Source organism: Gossypium hirsutum, chromosome A06, assembly GCF_007990345.1.
Source record: "Gossypium hirsutum isolate 1008001.06 chromosome A06, Gossypium_hirsutum_v2.1, whole genome shotgun sequence".
In the NCBI taxonomy this organism is placed as follows: domain Eukaryota; kingdom Viridiplantae; phylum Streptophyta; class Magnoliopsida; order Malvales; family Malvaceae; genus Gossypium; species Gossypium hirsutum.
The window spans coordinates 704,812-724,414 of NC_053429.1; the positions used below are offsets into that span (position 1 = coordinate 704,812).

Consider the following 19,603-nt stretch of genomic DNA (forward strand, 5'->3'; position numbering starts at 1 on the left):
TTGGTGTACGTTAGTCTTTGTACTTTTTGAATTTTAAAGTTTAATTTTTTATTTTTATTTTTAAAAATTTAACTTATCTATTTATTTATTTTGAAAATTAAATTCCAATTGATAATATCATGAATGGATTTCAATAAATTTGAATACTCAATGTTTTTGTTTAAAAATTAAAGTCAAATTGATTACACATTTAAATTTAAAAGAAATTAGTTAAAAATACTATAATTGTATTTTAATTTTTAAATAAATAAATAGGAGAATTAAATTCTTGAAATTAGAAATAAAGAAATTAAATTTCAAATTCCAAAAGGTACAACAATTGTGAGGATAATAAATTTTTTTGGTCGAAACCAATGTATTTATTATCGATAGCAATAATTAATTCTCACCGTAAGTGCTATCCGAAGAGGTAAATAGTTCGCCATAAAATATGGCCTATTTTGATAAGTGAGGATTAAACCTTTAACCATATGATTGAGAGACAAGGTAAATAATCATCACCCCACACCTCAATATTTGAATAACAAATATATCAATATGTATATATCATAAATATGAATGATATAAAATTAAATATTATATATTAATGAATGCATTAATATATGATATATTATGAGTGAAAAATTTTAATATTATAAATATGATTCAAATACTGCACATATCATTTTTTTAAATATTTAAGGGTGATTTGAATAGACGGTGCGTTTATTTACAGTTAATGTAAAAATAACGGTGGTAGTGAGATTAGATTCTGTAATGATATTATAGCGTAAAATAAAAAATAAGCTAAATGCACCACATTACATCTCACCATCTCACCATTCATCCAAACTCATCTTTAAAATTTTCATTATTTTAAAGAAGTATATATACCTTATTTAACCCTATTTATGAAGTGTTTAAACTCCATGAAATAATTTTAATTAATTTAAATATATCAATATGTATATACAATACAATATAGCCCATATCTCCCATATCGATGTATAATTAAATTATAAAAAAGACAGCTTTCATTAGGAGAGAAGGCACTACAAAGAGATTGCTGATCAAATTGGACTTGAAGTACCACAAAAAAAACACCATGAATTAATGGTAGTGAGAAATAAAAATGTTAAAACCCACCACCAACATCGGGGCTACCAAAGTTCAAACCATAACTTGATGTTTAATATTTAATTATATTTTTAGGTGACCAATCCCAATGCAAAGAAGCACAAGATATGAGTTAAAAGTGTCTCCATCATAATCTATAATATAAGGTTAATTCCATAAGGGGTTATGAGATTTTAAATTATTTCTTAATTAATCTAATATCAATTTGGATTTGGGTTTTAAATGATAGTTGGAATCTAATTTGAAGTTTATTTAAAATATATACACCAAATTTTAAATATATGTATGCTTACAATATATAGACAATTTAATTCTAATATGTTCAGAAAAAAAATGGTGTCATTTAAATTTAGAATGAGTATTTCTTTTATTTTTAATACGTTAAATGTAATATATATATATGTTTAAATTTTGATTCATGTGCTTTTTATACATTTTATATTAAGTCGGAGCTAATATTTAACATCTTAAGCTGGTGATTAGACTAATGAATAAACCTAGTTAATTTAATATTGATATTTTTAAGATTTAATAAAATAATTTTCAAGTTTATAGAATAATTTAAAATTTAGTATAATGAAATTAACCTAGAAACGAAACCAAGAGGGCAAGGCCTTGGCCCCCTGGTCAAAAGGGAAAATATTATTAATACTCCCTCTCAAGTATTAATTGTTCACTTTAATTATTTAAACAAATGGAAAATTTTATAATTTTGACTTCTCTTAAAAATTAATTATATGATCTAAGCTCTTTTAGAATATATATTTTTAATTTCAACGCCTCAATTTTAAAACTTTATCTCGACACCTCTAAATAAAATTTCTGACTTCATCCTTGATTAACCCTATACATAGAAATATTTTAGAGTCTGGGTAGAGGCTAGTAGAGGCCACATCCCCTAAAATAGAAATTTAACTTTTAGCCATTTATAATTTATAAAATTTAAATTAATATACAGTAAATTTATACTTTAACACCCAAAAATGAAAAAAGTTGATTTAATCCTTTAAAAATTATAAAAATATACAACTTAATTCCGACCTCTCCAGAATTTGCCCGAGTCTATTGCTGATTTATAAATAGTTAAGAATAGAAGCTATATACATATATATACATATATATATATATAAACACACACATAAGAGGGTCTTTAAAAGTCTTGGGATCAAAGGCAGTGTAGAGGAAGTATTAATCATCTTCCTGCTTTGTAATTGCAGCGAGTAGTACTGCAATAAAAGCATTCAGTCATAGCTGCAAAAAGAGTTAGTTAGCCTGAAAAAAAAAAGAAAAAAGAAAATCAAATAATTAAAGTTAGAGAGAGATAGTGATAAAGGTGAGGAGAATGGATTATTCATCGTTCTTTTGAAGAAAACCAAATATGCGGGTGTCACCTCATGTGTGTTCCTTTGATTATAGCTGAGAATTCAACAAAGCTCTTTTGTTTGAGTATATTTTCTTTTAATTACTCAACATTGGGATTTTCAAGCCTTTAATCATGGAATCTGAAAATGTCCATCATCAACATCAGCTTCACCATTATAATCAGCTTCTCGTTGGGTCTTCTTCATCTTCTTTACCTTGCTATGGAGTTTCAAGCAGTCCCCATTCTTGGACCCCTACTAATACTTTGTAAGTCCCCTCCCCTCCATTTATTTATTTTTAATTAAGCTTCTTAATTAACCTTTTTTTTTTTTGCAGTAATACCAGTGAGTTCAATAATAATGGAGCTCTGTTGCAACCATGGACTAACCATGAAGGAACCTTCAACAACCCGTCTCAGCACAAACTAATGCTCAAAACAGTATCTTCTAGTTTCCCAATGTTATCACAAAGCTCTGAATTTTACCCCAATACCCATAATTTACCTCCTTTACCTACTAAAGGGAGTTTCAGCCATATATACCCTAGTATAAACATTTCAAACTTGAACCAAGCTAGTTCCATGGAAGCCTTTGATCTCTTAAGCCCTTCAAGACTTACCAAAAACAGTAGCTTTAAGCATTATTCTTCAGATGATCACCATCTTAATCTTGCTTCTTTTGGTCATTCTCACCAACAATTTCAGTTGTCTAATCAAAGGCTAGCTTGTAATAATAGCCCTAGTAAAGTAAGTGCTCTTGCTCTTAAGCAATCACTTCATGCAATTTTTTTTGTAGGTATAGTTGAACAAATCTTGATTACAGATATAATGATAAGCATGAATATATGATTTAATCAAATACTTTTGATAAAGTTGAAGACCTTTTTATTATTGTTGTTATTGTTCTTTATTGAAATTGCTTTTTCATGAATTTTTTTTTTTTTTTACTCTTTGGATTTCAAAGATATCATCTTCCTTCAACACTGAAACACTAGAGGCAAAAAGATCAGGCAATATATTAAAGGAAGCAAAGGCATCAACAGCAACCAAGAAATCTCGTTTGGAGTCACGTGCATGTCCTCTCTTTAAGGTGAGACCATGCATAATGGAAGCCAGAAAATTGCTTATGACGGTCAGATATGAATCATAAATTTTTGAAGAGTTAAAAATGTAATTTTATAATTATATTAACTTATAATTTTATAAATTTATTGGCTAATCATTTGCCTTTTTGCATCAAATCAGGTTAGGAAAGAGAAATTGGGAGATAGAATTGCAGCTCTCCAACATTTGGTTGCTCCCTATGGCAAGGTAAAAATTTTTGGGTGCTTAAAAGATTAATTACTAATTAAGTTCTAATTATAGTTTTAGTCCTTCTATTATGTTAAAATTGTGGTGTGGGAAATTTATAACAGACAGATACAGCGTCCGTACTAATGGAGGCTATTGGATACATCAAATTCCTTCAGAATCAAGTTGAGGTACTCCCATTTTCCCAAACATTCTCCTTGAATCTTTCATATATTTTTTAATAATAAATATTCTATAACATATTTATTAAAATATTTCCTCAAAAAGAGACCCATGCCCCTATTGGACTGTTATGGGTGCAAAGCTAAGCTAGCCTCAACTAATTGATACTTTAAATTAAACCCTAATCACTCTAGTCTAGCAAACAAAACTAGGGTTTCTCCCTAGTGTTCTTTAATTAGATGATTTATATATAGGGTTAATTAAATTAACTCCAAAGTCCCCAAATCATTATCAATATTGTATCAATCAAGTCACTTTTATTATTTAGTCATTAGCTTGGGAGTTAAGTTCTAGTTCAGATACGATGTAGAGCAAATCAAAATGGATGAATTCAATTTTAAATACGTTTGTACCTAATGTATGAACCAATTTATATCTAAAATGATTTTAAAGGAAAAAAATAGTATCATTCAAATTTATTAGGACTATTTTTTTAAGATTCCTATGCAATAGGTACATGCGTTAAAATTTGATCCTCACATGTTTTAAATATATTCAATGTTTGAGATCATATTTGAGTTCATATTTAGCACCTAAATTAGCAGCTGGACTGACTAAAAAACCTGATGATGTAATATTAATATTTCGATGGCTGAATAGTATATTTTGAAGTTGTAGCCCCTAATAACTCTAGTATAGCAAACAAAATAAGGTTTCTTCCAAGGGTTCATTTATTAGATGTTTTATCTAAAGGATTATAAATTGATTCCAAATTTAAAAAAAAATTATTTGAGTCTTGAATATCAATATTGTAATTAATAAATGTTGAGTATAGAGGTAAGAGACAATACACTTCTAAGAAGAGAATTTAGATTTGTATCCTAGAGACAATATTATTAGGAGAAACAGTCACAAACCTTGAAAGGATTAGTTTTCATAAACCATAAAAATGGAGATGAAAGATACTTTTGGTTATACCAAAAATAAATATATCAACATTGTATCAATAAAGTCTTTTTGTTCACCTAGTTTGTAACTTGGGAATTAAATTCTAACTTGAATATGACATGGAGCATGTTTAGAACACGTGAATCAAATTTATATACCTAATATATGAAAACTTTGTATCTAACGTGTTTTTTAAAGAAAAAAATAGTATCATTAAAATTTATGAATGCCATTTATTAACGCATTAGATCCAAGATGCCTATGCAATCATATACGTTAAAATTTGATCCACGAGTTCAAAATATGCTCAACATCATATTCGAGTTGACATTTAATGTCTAAGCTAGTAATTGGATGATAGAAAGACTTTGGTTTATACGATATTTTGAGAATTTAATTAGAACATTTTAAAATTTGGACAATTTAAAATTTGATTCATAATTTAGAGCATCTAGTGTAATTAACCCTATATTTTGTGTTACTCTTATATACAAAGTCTTTTCACCATTGTTTTTTTTAACAACAATCCCATAAGAGTTGTAATGTAGGAGCTGTATAGCTATTAGCTTTAACCACATGGAAGTTTTGTTTCTTTGGATTCTTATATTCTCTAGTTTTTATAGTTTTCTTTTTATCTTTTGGAACAACATAAAAATGAAAAAGAAAAAAAAACCATTAAAGTTAACTTTCCATGAACTAAGAGAATTTTGTAAGAAATTCAGTATTATTCGATTATAAATAATTTTGTAAGAATTCAGTGAAAAATATATATATTTTTTTGCAGACATTAAGTGTTCCATATATGAAGTCGTCTCGTAATAGAACATCTAGATCCAAACATGGGGTAAGAGAAAAAAAAATTCAATCTAATTGCCAAAGGAAAATAGCCCTTTGGAATAACTTATTTTCTTACCTTGAAAATGTTTGTAATGATCATGTTTATAGGGTTCAATGATGGAGATGGGAAACGAAGAAGAAACAAGGCAAGATCTTAAAAGCCGAGGTCTATGTCTAGTACCATTGTCATGCATGTCTTATTTGACCACCGACAACGGCGGAGGCGGCAGCAGTGGTAGCTTTTGGCCACCGCCCAACTTTAGTAGAGGAATTTAACGAACAATTAAGAGACATTAAAACCTTGGGATAGATGATAAAATACTAATTTATTTTTGTAAGCCCATATGCCGACTTTACTAGTTAGGAGGGATAATTCATAAAAGCTTACCTTTTTTTTTCTATACAATATTTAAAATTACCGATATTTCTTTCTCAATCTTTAAATAAGAAAATAAATACGTTTTAACATACTTCTGATAACAATGTCGATGCCAATTAAACTAAGACTCAATCAACAAACCTACCTTAATTTTAAATCTACTTTAATTTTAAATGAAAATTTTTTATCAAATCTTATAAGTACAAAATCTCCAAGATGGGCCATGCTCAATCCATTAACAATATTAATTCTTGTAATTTTTTTTAAAATTTAGGTGTTAAAGTTATATAGTTTGTACTTTGAAAAACATTTTTAACTGTTTAAATCAGTGAAACAATACCACACAACTTTCAAGATAAATTTCAATTCAAACTCATGTTTGTATAACAATATAGTGAATTTTGTGTATCCAATGTTAGGACTGTAAAACTCTAATATAAAATTGTAAATTGTAAATTAGGATCTGTAATGTCAGACTGTTAAGAACAAAAATTAGATGCAGAAGTATACTTGAATTAATCTATTTCTTGAAATCTTAGAATCTTATGATTTCGATATTCTAAATTAGAAGAGGTGGCTCTCTCTTTTCTAAAGATGAGATGTCAAAAAAGTTAGTATGTGTAATTTGGGGATCATAACCCTAATATAAAACTTTTGCACATTAGCCTTAATTTCTAATCAGCCCCCATCAATCAGAAATTAGTTATTAGAGTATCTATACATATTTGACTAATACTTTATTTAATAACTAAAGTACAATAAGCATTAACCAAATTAGATTAATTTTAATTTGGGCTAACATTTTATAATAGTAAATAATAACATGTAATTATTCTTATTATATATGTGATGTCCATGTTTTTTCCAACAATCTCCTACTTGAGCCACATATATATAATAATTGCTCTATCATTACATGCCATTATATAATCTTATGAGATCAAAACTTTACTATCATATCTAAAAGGTATTCTAAACAATCTTGTCCATTAATTATGTCAATATAGAACCAAGACGACTTTCGCTACATATATCGTAACTAAATCTATCTCTGATCATGTATATTAATACAACCAAATGACGTAGATCAAGTATGGATGTGTAGCATAGAAATTGCATGCAATGTGATCTAAACATATATATTTTCAATTGGTCCTCCTTAACCTTAGCGAGATCAAACTTTACCAAAATCAGAGTGTGAATAAACTAAATAAGTCTTATTTTTGTATAAAATAACTCATAAAAAAGTTTAAAATTACAAACTCCCACTAAAATTGAATATCCTGAAATGACATTAGACCAATATGAGTAGCGTGCTCATAAAAACCTTGGGTGGTAGCCCCTTAGTAAGCAGATCCACAATCATGGAGTTTGTTTCAATATTCTTTATAGACACCTGACCACTCTAAACTCTTACTTTGACAACCAGGAATTTAAAGTATATGTGCTTAAACTTTAATGTGCTCCTACAGTTATTGGAATAAAGGACTACAATTTGTTCTCACAATTTGCACCTTAGTAGCAAAATTTTGCATCCATATTCCATAAAATCATATTCTTTTTTTTTTGTGCTTCACTCGATATGTTCTGTTGTAAAAAAAAAACAGAACAGGATTCAAAAGTTTAACATTACAACATTCCAAAAGAAAACACATTCAATCACTAATAGACCTACGTTTACATCAAAGCAATAGCTCACCACCAAGCTTTAAACATTTCCTCACGATTTATACCTACAATCTCCAAGGAATATGCCATTTTGTTTCCATTCTTTTCTGCCATCGAAAAAGCAACATTTCCTACCTTCTCAATGTCTCTTTCATTACCTGCGAAAGTTGCTTGAAGAGACCATGGTCTCATCGACTTATTTGCACACTAATAAAACACCACTACTTGCTTGAAGATACCATAAAATCAGATTCTGTACATCTTACGATCTCTAATTCATCAGACCTCCAATATGTGAGCATGTAATATTTTTTGAAGAAAATGTATAAATCGTTTGGTTGATTTCCAACGATCCATACCCAAATTGCTCAAATATTTGCACAACATCCCAACAATGTACGCAATATCTGAATGCGTACAAACTTGAATATACTTTAGACTTCTCACTATTAAAATATAGGGAATCTTATGCGTTTCCGTAATCTAAAAATTAATGTTTTTTGCAAATTTTTTTACATTTTTTTTGTAATAATATTATTAATTTATCTAATTTCATTCCAATTATTGTATTTTTTTAAAAAATTAGTTTTATAATTTATATATTTTTTCTAGATTTTATATATATTTCTAAATTTTAATATAATTATTTCCATTATTTGTATTTTTAAATGTGTACGTACATATAATAAAAGAAAATATTTATTTTTTTACATAAAGCCACCATGTGGTACTTTGTGATTGACTGTTAAATATTTTTTTAACATCTGTAAAAAATAGACTTAAAAAATATAACAGAAACATACTTTAGATATTAATTGAGAAATAATTGATACTTCAAATATTAAATTGAGAAAAAAAAATTAAATACTAAAGTGAAAAAATAAATATACTTCAATGAACAAATCGTAAATTAAGCCTTACTAAAAAAACATAAGACTGATTTAACATCTAATCAAAGGAATCAACACTTAAAGAACATCCAACGAAAAAGATTCCCACGTTTCATATTAACTTTGTCCCTTTTCCTAAAAACCAAATATATAAACAAATCCAAATATTCACATCATCAAACAAAATTGATAAAAAGAATAATAATAAAAAACTCATATCCATTAAAAAACAGAATTAGCATATTGGCCCCAATGTTTTAGCAACATTAGCATATTAGCCCCAATGTTTTTAGCAACTTTATGAGCATTTAAAATAATAATAATAATAAAGTTCAAGCTAATTTATGCAATTTTCCAGAAATAAAGAACTTAAGGATTTTTAATTAACAACTCAATCGCATGAAGATATTTTTAATCAAATATCAAGAAACAAAACTTTTATTAATAGGAATACTAAATCAATATTTTAAATTCATAAAACTGTAAAGCATAATAGAAAATCAATTCGTCCTCAAAGATTGGACATGAGAAGGTTTGGATGCCATTTGTTAGAATCGTAAAACTCTGATATAAAACTTAAAACTGTAAAGCAGGATCTATAATGTCGAATCACCAATAACAAAAACTAGATGTAGAAGCATACCTAAATCCATCAATTTCTTGAAATCTTTGAATCTTGTGGTTTTGATATTCTAAATTAGCACACAAGTAATTTAGAGAATGTGACTCTCTCTTTTCTGAAGATAGGATATCCGGAGAATTACATATGTGTAATTTGAGAACCATAACTCTAATATACAACTTTTGCATATTGACCTTAATTTATAATCAATCCATCTCCGAATAGGAAATAGTTATTAGAGCATCTACACATATTTGACTCGTACTTTATTTAATAACTTAAGCCCAATAAACATAAAATCAAATTAGATCACTTTTAATTTGGACTAACATCTTATGATAATAAAAAAATAACATGTAATTATTCTTATTATATATGTGATGTCCATATTTTTTCCAACACTGAATAGATTGACTAGGCCATTCATTTGACAATATTAATCTATGTTTTCTAATTATTATTTGTCTCATATGTGATTGTCTTTAATAGTAAATTTTTATTCTCGCATTTTTCTTGCAGTTGTATTTGAATCTAAATACATTGCGAATTAGTGGTTTTAATCTCTCATGTATGGTGCTTAATTTCACTGCTATGATAATTAATTTCATCATCATTACTATTTTTAATCTCATTAAAATCAATCTCACTATTTTTACAAGTAGATTTTTTTCTCCTTCTTAATTTTTCATTTTTTTGAAAGGTTTTTAGAATTAAATTAGTGGTTGAACCAATCAAGTTGCCGGTTATACGGTCCGACCAGTTCGATTAATTTTTTTTTGCTCAGTCGATATAAAAAACAAAGAAAGAAAGACGATGGAAAACACCAACCTCTCTCAAAGACCGAAAGGATAGAAAAACTCCTAAGAGTAATCTTTCACTCTAAAAAACACTCAACCTGAAACAATCAACATCCATTCAAACAAAAACTAATGTACGCAGCAAACAATAATCACCTCCAGACTTTAAAAAAACAAAGGACTCCTTATCCTGCTTTTGCCAGAGCATCAACCAAGGATTCTGCAATATCCACGGTTTATCATTTCTTTCCAACTACCACTTCAAAGCAACACACAAACTATATTAATTAACTAGCGGGACTTTCACCTGCTAATCATACCACTAAACAGCGCCAAAGCTGTTATATTAGCTATTAGCTCAGCCATATCCGGTCTTGTAGCCACAATCTATACAAATAACAAAGCACAAGCCACTTTTTTCCATTTCTCAATGCCCCTCAAACAAAATACATGTTTTATGAAAAAATGCAGATTTGGATTCGTCTTCTTGTAATCAGGACCTCTGTATATTTTGACACCAAACCGATTCACGGAACTTGAAAACTTCCCACAGCACCATATTCAACCCTACTAAACAAAGACCTTGACACGAACCAGCCATTATACTACCAGTAAAAACCAATCCCTTCTACTCCTCTCAATGTTTGGCCCAACCTAGTGAACTTCATTCCCATCAGAAGAACTCCACCAGCATCCATTCCTCGATGAAGATATTGAACACCCTTGATCCATTCACCAACCCCGCGCCACTACTCCTTTCACTCTAGTTTCTTACTGTACTAGTCACCTAACCACTTACCATCCACAACATCGCGTCTCTTAAAAATGGGATAATTACCTACATGAAAACCACCCCAATCCCATATTATAATTACACCTCCAAACTCCCTTCCGCAGCCGAAAAACAAAATTAAAAGAATTATCACTCCGTACATTCCTAAAAACAACTCGATTAAATAATTCATTAAATTTGTTTAAAAAATAAAAATAAAAATCTGGTTTGATCGGTTTTTAATCCTATCCAATTAATCTGTACCAATTTTTAAATTAATTAATCTAATATCTTAGTTCGAATCAATATTCCATCCGATTCTCAATTTAACTTGTTGAACTAACCGATATGGTCCAGACAACAATCACTTTCCCCTAATCGTTATTGATTGAGGGTCTACGTTGTTTTTTGTGATTTGGGCTGTTTTGGGAGTTGGGGTTAAGGTGTGTTTTAGGACCCAACAATGTTTTTGGTTCAATACTTGCAAAAATCTAAAAGAAACATCATATCAAATTTAAAAGAAAAAAAGTCCTAATAATCATGAACAAAATTAAAATGTAAAAGCTACAAAATTTACACGGACAAAAAATTTGATATCTATTAAATAAAATCTTTAATTGAAAAGGTAAACTATTTAGTTGGTCAATTAATTTTTAGGGTATTTTTATTTGTCATTTAAAATGAATTTTTTTCAATTTCGTCCTTTAATTTTTAGAAAATTATCCAATCATTAAATTAAAAATATGTTTCAATAGAATACATTAAAAACTAGAAGAATAATATTTTTTTTATATTGATTAAAACAACTCATAAGGAATCCATTGTATATTGTGTTAAGATTATAATTAGATCCAAAAAATAATTATAATTAGAAGAAAGTTGGTGCATCATATATGCTATTTTAAAATTTCACTCAAATCACCAATTAAGTCTTAATTTGGTTAGTATTGATATTGTTGCTAGTCTAAGAGGACGTGGGTTTGAGTATGCTGGAGAGCGTTTATCCTCTTATTCAAGGGTTGAGATGAGTTATGCTTATTTCTAAGCATTCTATCAACTTAAAAACTCTAAACTTTGATATTAATGTTAGAATTTAAATTCAAACCATATTTTAAATGAGATTCGAGCTCATTTGTTAAACATAAAATATTTATCTAAATTATAAATTCTCTCAAATATATGATCGGACTTTAAATTAAGACAAATAACTCAAATCTTACATAATTATAATAAAATAAAAATATTTTAGTATACAATGGAATGATTTGACATTATATGAATTGTGAGATATTTTGAAGCAAAGGCTGCCAGTTAGATATTTTCATTTTTGCAAGTATGATGAGTTGCCTTATCCGGTTCGTATGAGAAAAACAGTATGCACGTGGCGCTCATCTGAAATCTAAGATATTTTCGACCGCCGGCATCGTTATCGGTTGGAAATAAGACGGCTAGAGTTGATGTTAAGATTATCTAATTCTTTTTTGTACAATTTATATAATATTATATGATTTTAAAAACCAAAAAATTAATTTATAAATATTATATTTAGAATGGTATTCATCGTTTTAGGTATGGCCTGAATTTGAGTCGCACTAATTGTGTTTGTTATTCGAGTTTTACCCTGTTATTATAATTCACCAAAAAAACACTAAACTTAATTTATGATCATATATTTCTTTTTTGTAAAACTTAAATATCTTATTTTTATGAACAACAAAAATCATTTAAAAATCAATCATGTCAAAATCAAAATGAATTGGTTGATGGAGTCATCAATTTAATCGATGATATATAATTAAAAATAATACAAATCATGACAAAAATAAAAATTGAAACTAGTGGTTTAATTGATTGAGGGAATTTTTGGATGGCCATTTATTTTCAGTGCGGTATACTTAATTTTATTTTTATCTTACGTTATAATATCTAATCTTATTGTTATTACTGTTTTTAAACTAACTGCAAATATACACACTATCCATTTAAAGATACCCTAACTCAATTATATTTTTTTAAGAGCTAATTTTGAAGTTATATGGAAAATGGCTTTAAAACTTTTTATAATGATTAGATCAAGTATGCATGTTTGAGAAATCATGATTTGGAACTGTTTTAATTTTATGGTTGCAGTATCAATTTCAAAAGGATCTCCTATATATTGCATACCAAAAGTATCTATTTTACCAAATTCAAATTTCCTACTTCTCACTTGTTTCATATATGCTTTTAATTTCTTTTTCTTTGAAAAATGATAAGAATATATATATATGAAGAATAATTCACTTATATTGGTATAAAATTTAATGAGTTTTACACTATTTCGTAATTTTTTATATGATTAATATTTTAACAATTCAACAGTTAAATTTATCAATATACTTGTATTTGTTATAAATGTAAAATTTTGAATTGATCTAATATCTCTATCGTATCAATTTGAAATATTATTTATATTAATAAATATTTAAAGATTGGAATTTTTTTATTTTACATAAAATGAATAGTTCTAAATTTTTAATTTATATCAAACTTGACGTGCATGATCTATATAAATAGCGCATAAAATATAACGATTAAAATATTATATTGTTAGCTGTATAAAAAATTATGAAAAAGTGTAAAATCAATTAAATATTACATTGATATAAGTGTATCTCTCATACGTAAAATTTATTATTATTATTTAATTTGGATTTTTAGAATATAGTATAGATCATAATTGAAGCATTGATTGTGCTAGTCCTAATGCTTAAATTTAAGTTCCATCATGTAGCATTGATTGTGTTAGTCCTAATGCTTTAATTTAAGTTCCATCATGATTGAAAGCTTTCATCAATCTGGTCTCAATTTAATTAAAAATTTATTAGAAATTTCATTCATTTTATAAATAATAAACATTATTATGAGAGTATTCTTGTCGTTTTATAATTTATGTAAAATTTAAAAAAATGTATATGATGAAATTTGATCCTAAAATACTATGATTTTTAATATATTAACTTTACAATTTGAACAAACCTCGATTATTTGTATATTATATTTTTATAAATATATTTATTATATAATTTCTTCTCACAAGGAGTTGTACCATAAGTTTTCTAAATTTTTTCTGATTATGCCTTACCTCAATTTGCACCGTTGTTATTGCAATTACTAAACGAACATAGATTCAAATACATTTAAACACGTATTTTCTTCTAATTTAGTATAAAAAATCCTTTAAATTTTCCTTTAATTTTATTTGAAAAAATTAAATAATATAAATCTATCAACATCCACTAAAATATCTTTTCTTTTACACAGCAAAATATTACTAGATATTTTTTGCTTTTCTTTTTTATTATGTAAATCATGTTCATTAACAAAAATATTAGAGGAAAATATTTTTGCATTTTTTTGGGTCTTAATCAAGTGATATTTAATCTATTATTTTATTTTAAAAATATTTTTTTTCGATAAACACTAGTTGAGTTAAATTAAAGCTCGATCTATTTTAAGTAAGATCTCGAATTTAAATCTTATAAATAAAAAAATAATATTAAAATTTTTTTATCACTATTTAAATATTCAACCAAACTCGAATTTAATTTTAAAAAATCCAATATAATTACTGAATCCTGAGAAAAAAAAATATGTTTATTCACATTCATGCCGAAATTATGAGATTCAATTTTTCATTGATCGCAACCAAAAGCTAAATTATTGCTGAACCTATGGCTATGGACCAGCTTGAAAGGTTGGCAAAGCATGTTTAGAGAAAATAAATATAAATAAATAGTGCTTAAAAATATATATATATAAATAGTGACATTTGGAGAACACTATTCATGATGAAGCAATTTGCCATCTAAAAGTCAAAAAGTTAAATTTTGGTCCTAATTTTAGTGATGCAATATCTGAGACCCTAACTCAAGTCCTCCAACCACGTAAGCTTAAAATTTTCTTTATACTTCTTTAATGGTTTAATTTTACTCTCAAACCCTCTACTTTCGAATTTTTAAAATTTAACCATACTTTTTTATCATAATCAAGAGTATCCACTATTTGTAGCAGTAACTAATTCTCTTGTCCCAGGTGCTCCTCGAAGAGGTAAATGGTTGACCATGAAATGTACTCTATTCTCATGAGCAATGATAGAACCTTCGACCACATGATTAATAGATAAATCGTGTAACTTTTAACTCTAAAAATTTTATCCCTCTATCTTATTTGATTTAAAAATTGAAGTCCAATTAATAATAACTTTATTAAATTTGAATGTGTGAAATTAATTGGATTTTAATTTTTAAATCAATACGTGGAATATTAAAATGCCTCATATTTGATTTTAACAAAAATCCACTAAAATTGTGCTGAATTGAACTTTAATTTTTAACCCAAAGTGATTAAATTTTTTAAAATAAAAGAAGAAATAAATTAAAAAGAGAGAGAGTATATATTAGTTTAATAAAATATTAATATATATATTTTAAACTTTTGATATACAATAATCATATTGAATCTCGATTAAATCTAAAGTCAAGATAAACTATAATCTTATAAAAAGGAAAAGCTCTATTATATATATATATATATATAAACTCGAATCCAAAACTTTATTAGATTATCATAGCTATATCTATATAATAATTTAGGGTTAATCCATTTTTTGGGGTTGAACTTGGCGGTAGTTCCTACATTGGGACTTAAATTTTTCTTTTTTCAAAGTTATTCTCCGAACTTGATAATTATTCTCATATTAAGACATGAAGTAAGCAGTTGTTCACACTGGGACTTGAATTTTTTTTTGTCCAAGTTAATCTCTAAACTTAGATAAATAAAATTCAAATCTCAATATGGGTAGAGATGAATTTAAGGGGACAAGCAGAGGCCTTGCCCCCCAAAAATGAAAATTATTTAATTTAATCCATCTTAAATAATGAAATTTTAAGTTAATATATGGTAAAATTGAACTTTGACTCCTAAAAATGAAAAATTAATATTTAATCCTTTTAGAAATAATGAAATCATAAATTAATAAATGATAAAATTATATTTTTACTTCTCAAAAATTTATAATTTTATTCTGGCCCTCACTAAAAAATTTCTAGATTCGTCCCTAAATATGAAAATAATTGACAAGTTCAAGGAGTAACACGAATGAAAAAAATTTAAACGAACAATCACAAGATTCAGGGACTAATATAGAAATAAAAAATTTCAAGCCTCTATGAAAAGTATCTGTTATCTTCTGCCTATCTCTCGTTCCTTCGTCTGATCCTTAACTTGTCGGTTTATTTACTTACTTTCCATTTTTCTAGATTTTCTCTTTTATTTTCCTTCTTTTTTCCCTTCGTTTGTTTTTCTTTGATTTTGATCATCAAAAAAGGCTTCTTTCATAACACAAGCTTTCCTTCAACTTCCAAAGATTCGTAATTCTCTAAAAACTTTGCTCTGATCGCTGATCAAAATCGACCCTTTTGATAATTTCATCTCTATACTAACACTTAAAGAGTCTTGATTTTTATCTATAATTTTTTCATTTAAAAAAATAATTTATGCTTTAATTATTGTAATTGAGTGTTGATCTTTGATGGGTTTTTATTTTTCCCTTTAAAGATATGATCTTTACACAAAAAATATCTGATATTTGATATTTTTATTTGTTTCAAATTGTGGGGTAGGTTCTAAAAGAGGGACCAAAAAGAAAGATGGTTTGTTTGCAAGGACCGGTGATTTGCCCCGCCGTTGATAGCAAGCAAGTTGGGGTTTATACGCTGCCGTTTAATGGGCCTTTTCCGAGGTCTAGATTGCATCAGAGTGATATATGGGGATATAGAGGGATAGTTGATGGAAAAGGTAAGCCACGTGGCATTTCCGGTCACCTGAAACGGCGGAGGAGGTTTAACACCACGGTGCAGTGTATTTTTAGTTCATCTTCCGATGGGAATGGAAGTATGGCTGAGAATTTCAATGAAAACAATGAAGATTATGTTAATTCTAGTGTGGTTGAAGCTGGTATGTGGTTTTTAAGCTAATGAATTACTTCGTATTTGATGTTATTGTCATATTCGAATTCGATATGGACTCGGGTTTTATATGTAGAGAATTGTTGATGTGTTGTTGTTGCTGCTGTCAGTCATGGAATTCGATATAGACTTGGGTTTTGTATGTAGAGAATTGTTGATATGTTGTTGTCGTTGCTATCTTTGAATTCGATATAGATTCAGGTTTTATATGTAGAGAATAGTTGATATGTTGTTCTTCGAATTCGATATAGATTCGGGTTTTATATGTAGAGAATTGTTGATATGTTGTTCTATGAATTCAGATATAGAATCGGTTTTTTGTATGTGGATAATTGTTGATATGATATGATATGTATGTCTGTTTCATATGTAGTTGAGGTGAGGAGCGGAGCTGATGGATTTATGATCAAAATGAGGGATGGTAAGCATTTAAGATGTGTCCATAACAATCCTCAAGGTGGTCATCTTCCGGATTATGCACCACATCCTGCTATTGTTCTGAAGATGGAAGATGGGACCGGTCTTCTTCTCCCGATCATTGTTTGTATGTGATCATGAAACTTGATCCTTCTATCTTTTGGCTCTGTTTATTAGCTTTTATTGTTGACGTTTGATTTCAATTTCAGTGGAGATGCCGAGTGCGTTGCTCATGGCAGCATTACGTAATGTCCAAATTGTATGTTATTGCTTTCTCTCCCATTAAGTTAGGATTGGAATCGGTTTTGTATTGAATATGAATGCTAACATATGTTTTGACTATCATTTCCAGGCTAGACCTACTATGTATCAAGTAGTGAAGAACATGATTGACAAGATGGGCTACACGGTACAGTTCATTTCCGCCACCATATTCGGACTTATCTTCATTCATTTGAGATCTGATTGTGAATTCATGATGTTTATGTCGGGTTTTTGCAGGTAAAGCTTGTTCGAGTTACTAAAAGAGTACACGAGGCCTATTTTGCACAGCTTTATCTGACCAAGGTATACATGTACTTCAATGTTGAACTTCTGGTTCCACTATTAGCACATTCGTGTGACATTTAACTTGGGGATATTCTTGTATAGTCTTCATCGACTCATGTTGGATGATGTTCTTACAGGTCGGTGATGAGACAGAGTCTGTCTGTTTTGACCTTCGGCCTTCTGATGCCATCAACATTGCCGTGAGGTGCAAGGTACTCGTTACGCGTTATTTTTTAGTATAGTTTCTTTTTGGTAAAAGTATCATGGAGGCCTCTGTAGTAGGAGTCGGATTGCGTTTTGCCCCCTCTAGTCATAAAATGGGTAAATTAGTCCCTATATGTTAGAACAAAGAGCAAATTGGTTTTTCTGTTAAAAATTAGTCCCTGTTTGTCACGCTGACGTACATTGTCTGGTTATTCCATCAAACACAACAGCTTTTAACAGTACAAATAGATGAATTTTTAATAGAAAGGACTAATTTGCTCTTTGATCTAAATATATAGGGATTAATTTGCTCGTTTTTAAGAGGGGAAAAATGCAATTTAACTTCTAGTACAAGAGCTTCTATGGTACTTTTACCATTCCCTTTCTTTTTTCTTTCTTACCAAATGCTTGTGTTATGCAGGTACCTATACAAGTTAATAAGTACTTGGCATACAGTGACGGTATGCGCGTAATCGAATCAGGGAAGCTGTCAACACAGTCCCCAGCTTCAGACGGCTTATTATTCACCGAACTTGATCAGTTAGATTGCTTTTGCTCTTTTATCGAGATAATAGAACACACTTACACTTGCAGTTTCCAAACAGTTAGAATGTAACATGCTTTAATTTACATTTCCAGGCCAAGCGGTCAGCATTGTCTCGACACAGAGGAGTTCAACATTGTCTGTGACTTAAACCAGGCTATCAATCAGGAGCGCTACAAGGATGCCGGTAACATCCTCTCACTCGCTCTCCCTTATCTATTCAGTTGTAGCTTGTCTCTTTTAACATATTTATCATTGTGATACTCTTCGACAGCCGACTTGAGAGACAAGCTAGGTCAGTTTCGAGCTCAAAGGAACTTGAAGAAATATACGTGACAGGTGGTGTTAATAAACCCAATTTAGGTTGAATCTTTTAAGGTGTAATTGTGTTTCATATATCAGTCTCCGGCTCCAGTCAATAGACCATTGACGAGTTCTTATTGATGTCTCAGTCGTTCCATTGGCGACTCCGATTGTAAATAGGAATTATTGTTGGAAGCCGATAGACTCAGCTGGGCAGTGGCAACATACGGTAGCGAAGCAATCAGTTCGGTTATATATATGTTATCTTCTACCATATATGTAAGGGGGGAAGTATGTAAATATATGTATAGATACATACATTTAAGAAAAATGGGATGTAATATGCTAGATTAAGCTCGTTGGTTTATGCTTTATCAATTTATAATGCTGTTTTTAATGCTGAAAATGGATAAAATTTACTCTTTGAGATTAATTGGACTTTTTTTTAATAAGGAAATAAAATGTAATTTAACTCTTAATACAATGACAGATTAATTTGACTATTTTTTTAACAAAATATAATTTGACTCTTAATGATTTGAAATTGAGACGATTGAGCTCGAAATGATTCAAATCTGCAATGACCTAACCTTGTAAACTTTGAAATCGAAATTATTCAAACTTGAAATTAACTTAAATAAAATTATCTTAATTTTTTAAAACTCAAATTAAACCGATCCATAAAAAAAAAATTTAAAATTATCAATTTGTTATTC

General features: G+C 28.6%; 2 protein-coding genes across 6 annotated transcripts; both read left to right on the forward strand.

Annotated features, from left to right (window-relative positions):
- The first annotated feature begins 2,220 nt into the window (after positions 1 to 2,220).
- LOC107943430 (transcription factor bHLH110) lies at positions 2,221 to 6,158 on the forward strand. 4 transcript variants are annotated; one of them, XM_041114741.1, is made up of 7 exons: positions 2,221 to 2,745; positions 2,815 to 3,223; positions 3,441 to 3,608; positions 3,722 to 3,787; positions 3,892 to 3,957; positions 5,682 to 5,741; positions 5,843 to 6,158. In XM_041114741.1, exons 1-7 carry the CDS (start codon positions 2,612 to 2,614, stop codon positions 6,008 to 6,010), a joined length of 1,071 nt encoding a protein of 356 aa, XP_040970675.1. In that variant the 5' UTR covers positions 2,221 to 2,611; the 3' UTR covers positions 6,011 to 6,158. The 4 variants fall into 4 exon arrangements, with proteins under 4 accessions (XP_040970675.1, XP_040970676.1, XP_040970677.1 ...); XM_041114742.1 differs by having other exon boundaries at positions 3,441 to 3,566; XM_041114743.1 differs by lacking the exon at positions 5,682 to 5,741 and having other exon boundaries at positions 2,248 to 2,745.
- A 9,872-nt stretch (positions 6,159 to 16,030) lies between these two features.
- Positions 16,031 to 19,254, forward strand: LOC107943432 (bifunctional nuclease 1). Of its 2 annotated transcripts, none has more exons than XM_016877188.2 (11): positions 16,031 to 16,129; positions 16,526 to 16,859; positions 17,244 to 17,414; positions 17,497 to 17,546; positions 17,640 to 17,696; positions 17,789 to 17,854; positions 17,974 to 18,048; positions 18,462 to 18,580; positions 18,680 to 18,771; positions 18,859 to 18,923; positions 19,037 to 19,254. In XM_016877188.2, exons 2-10 carry the CDS (start codon positions 16,553 to 16,555, stop codon positions 18,918 to 18,920), a joined length of 999 nt encoding a protein of 332 aa, XP_016732677.1. In that variant the 5' UTR covers positions 16,031 to 16,129; positions 16,526 to 16,552; the 3' UTR covers positions 18,921 to 18,923; positions 19,037 to 19,254. The 2 variants fall into 2 exon arrangements, with proteins under 2 accessions (XP_016732677.1, XP_016732676.1); XM_016877187.2 differs by having other exon boundaries at positions 16,049 to 16,273.
- Positions 19,255 to 19,603: the final 349 nt, after the last annotated feature.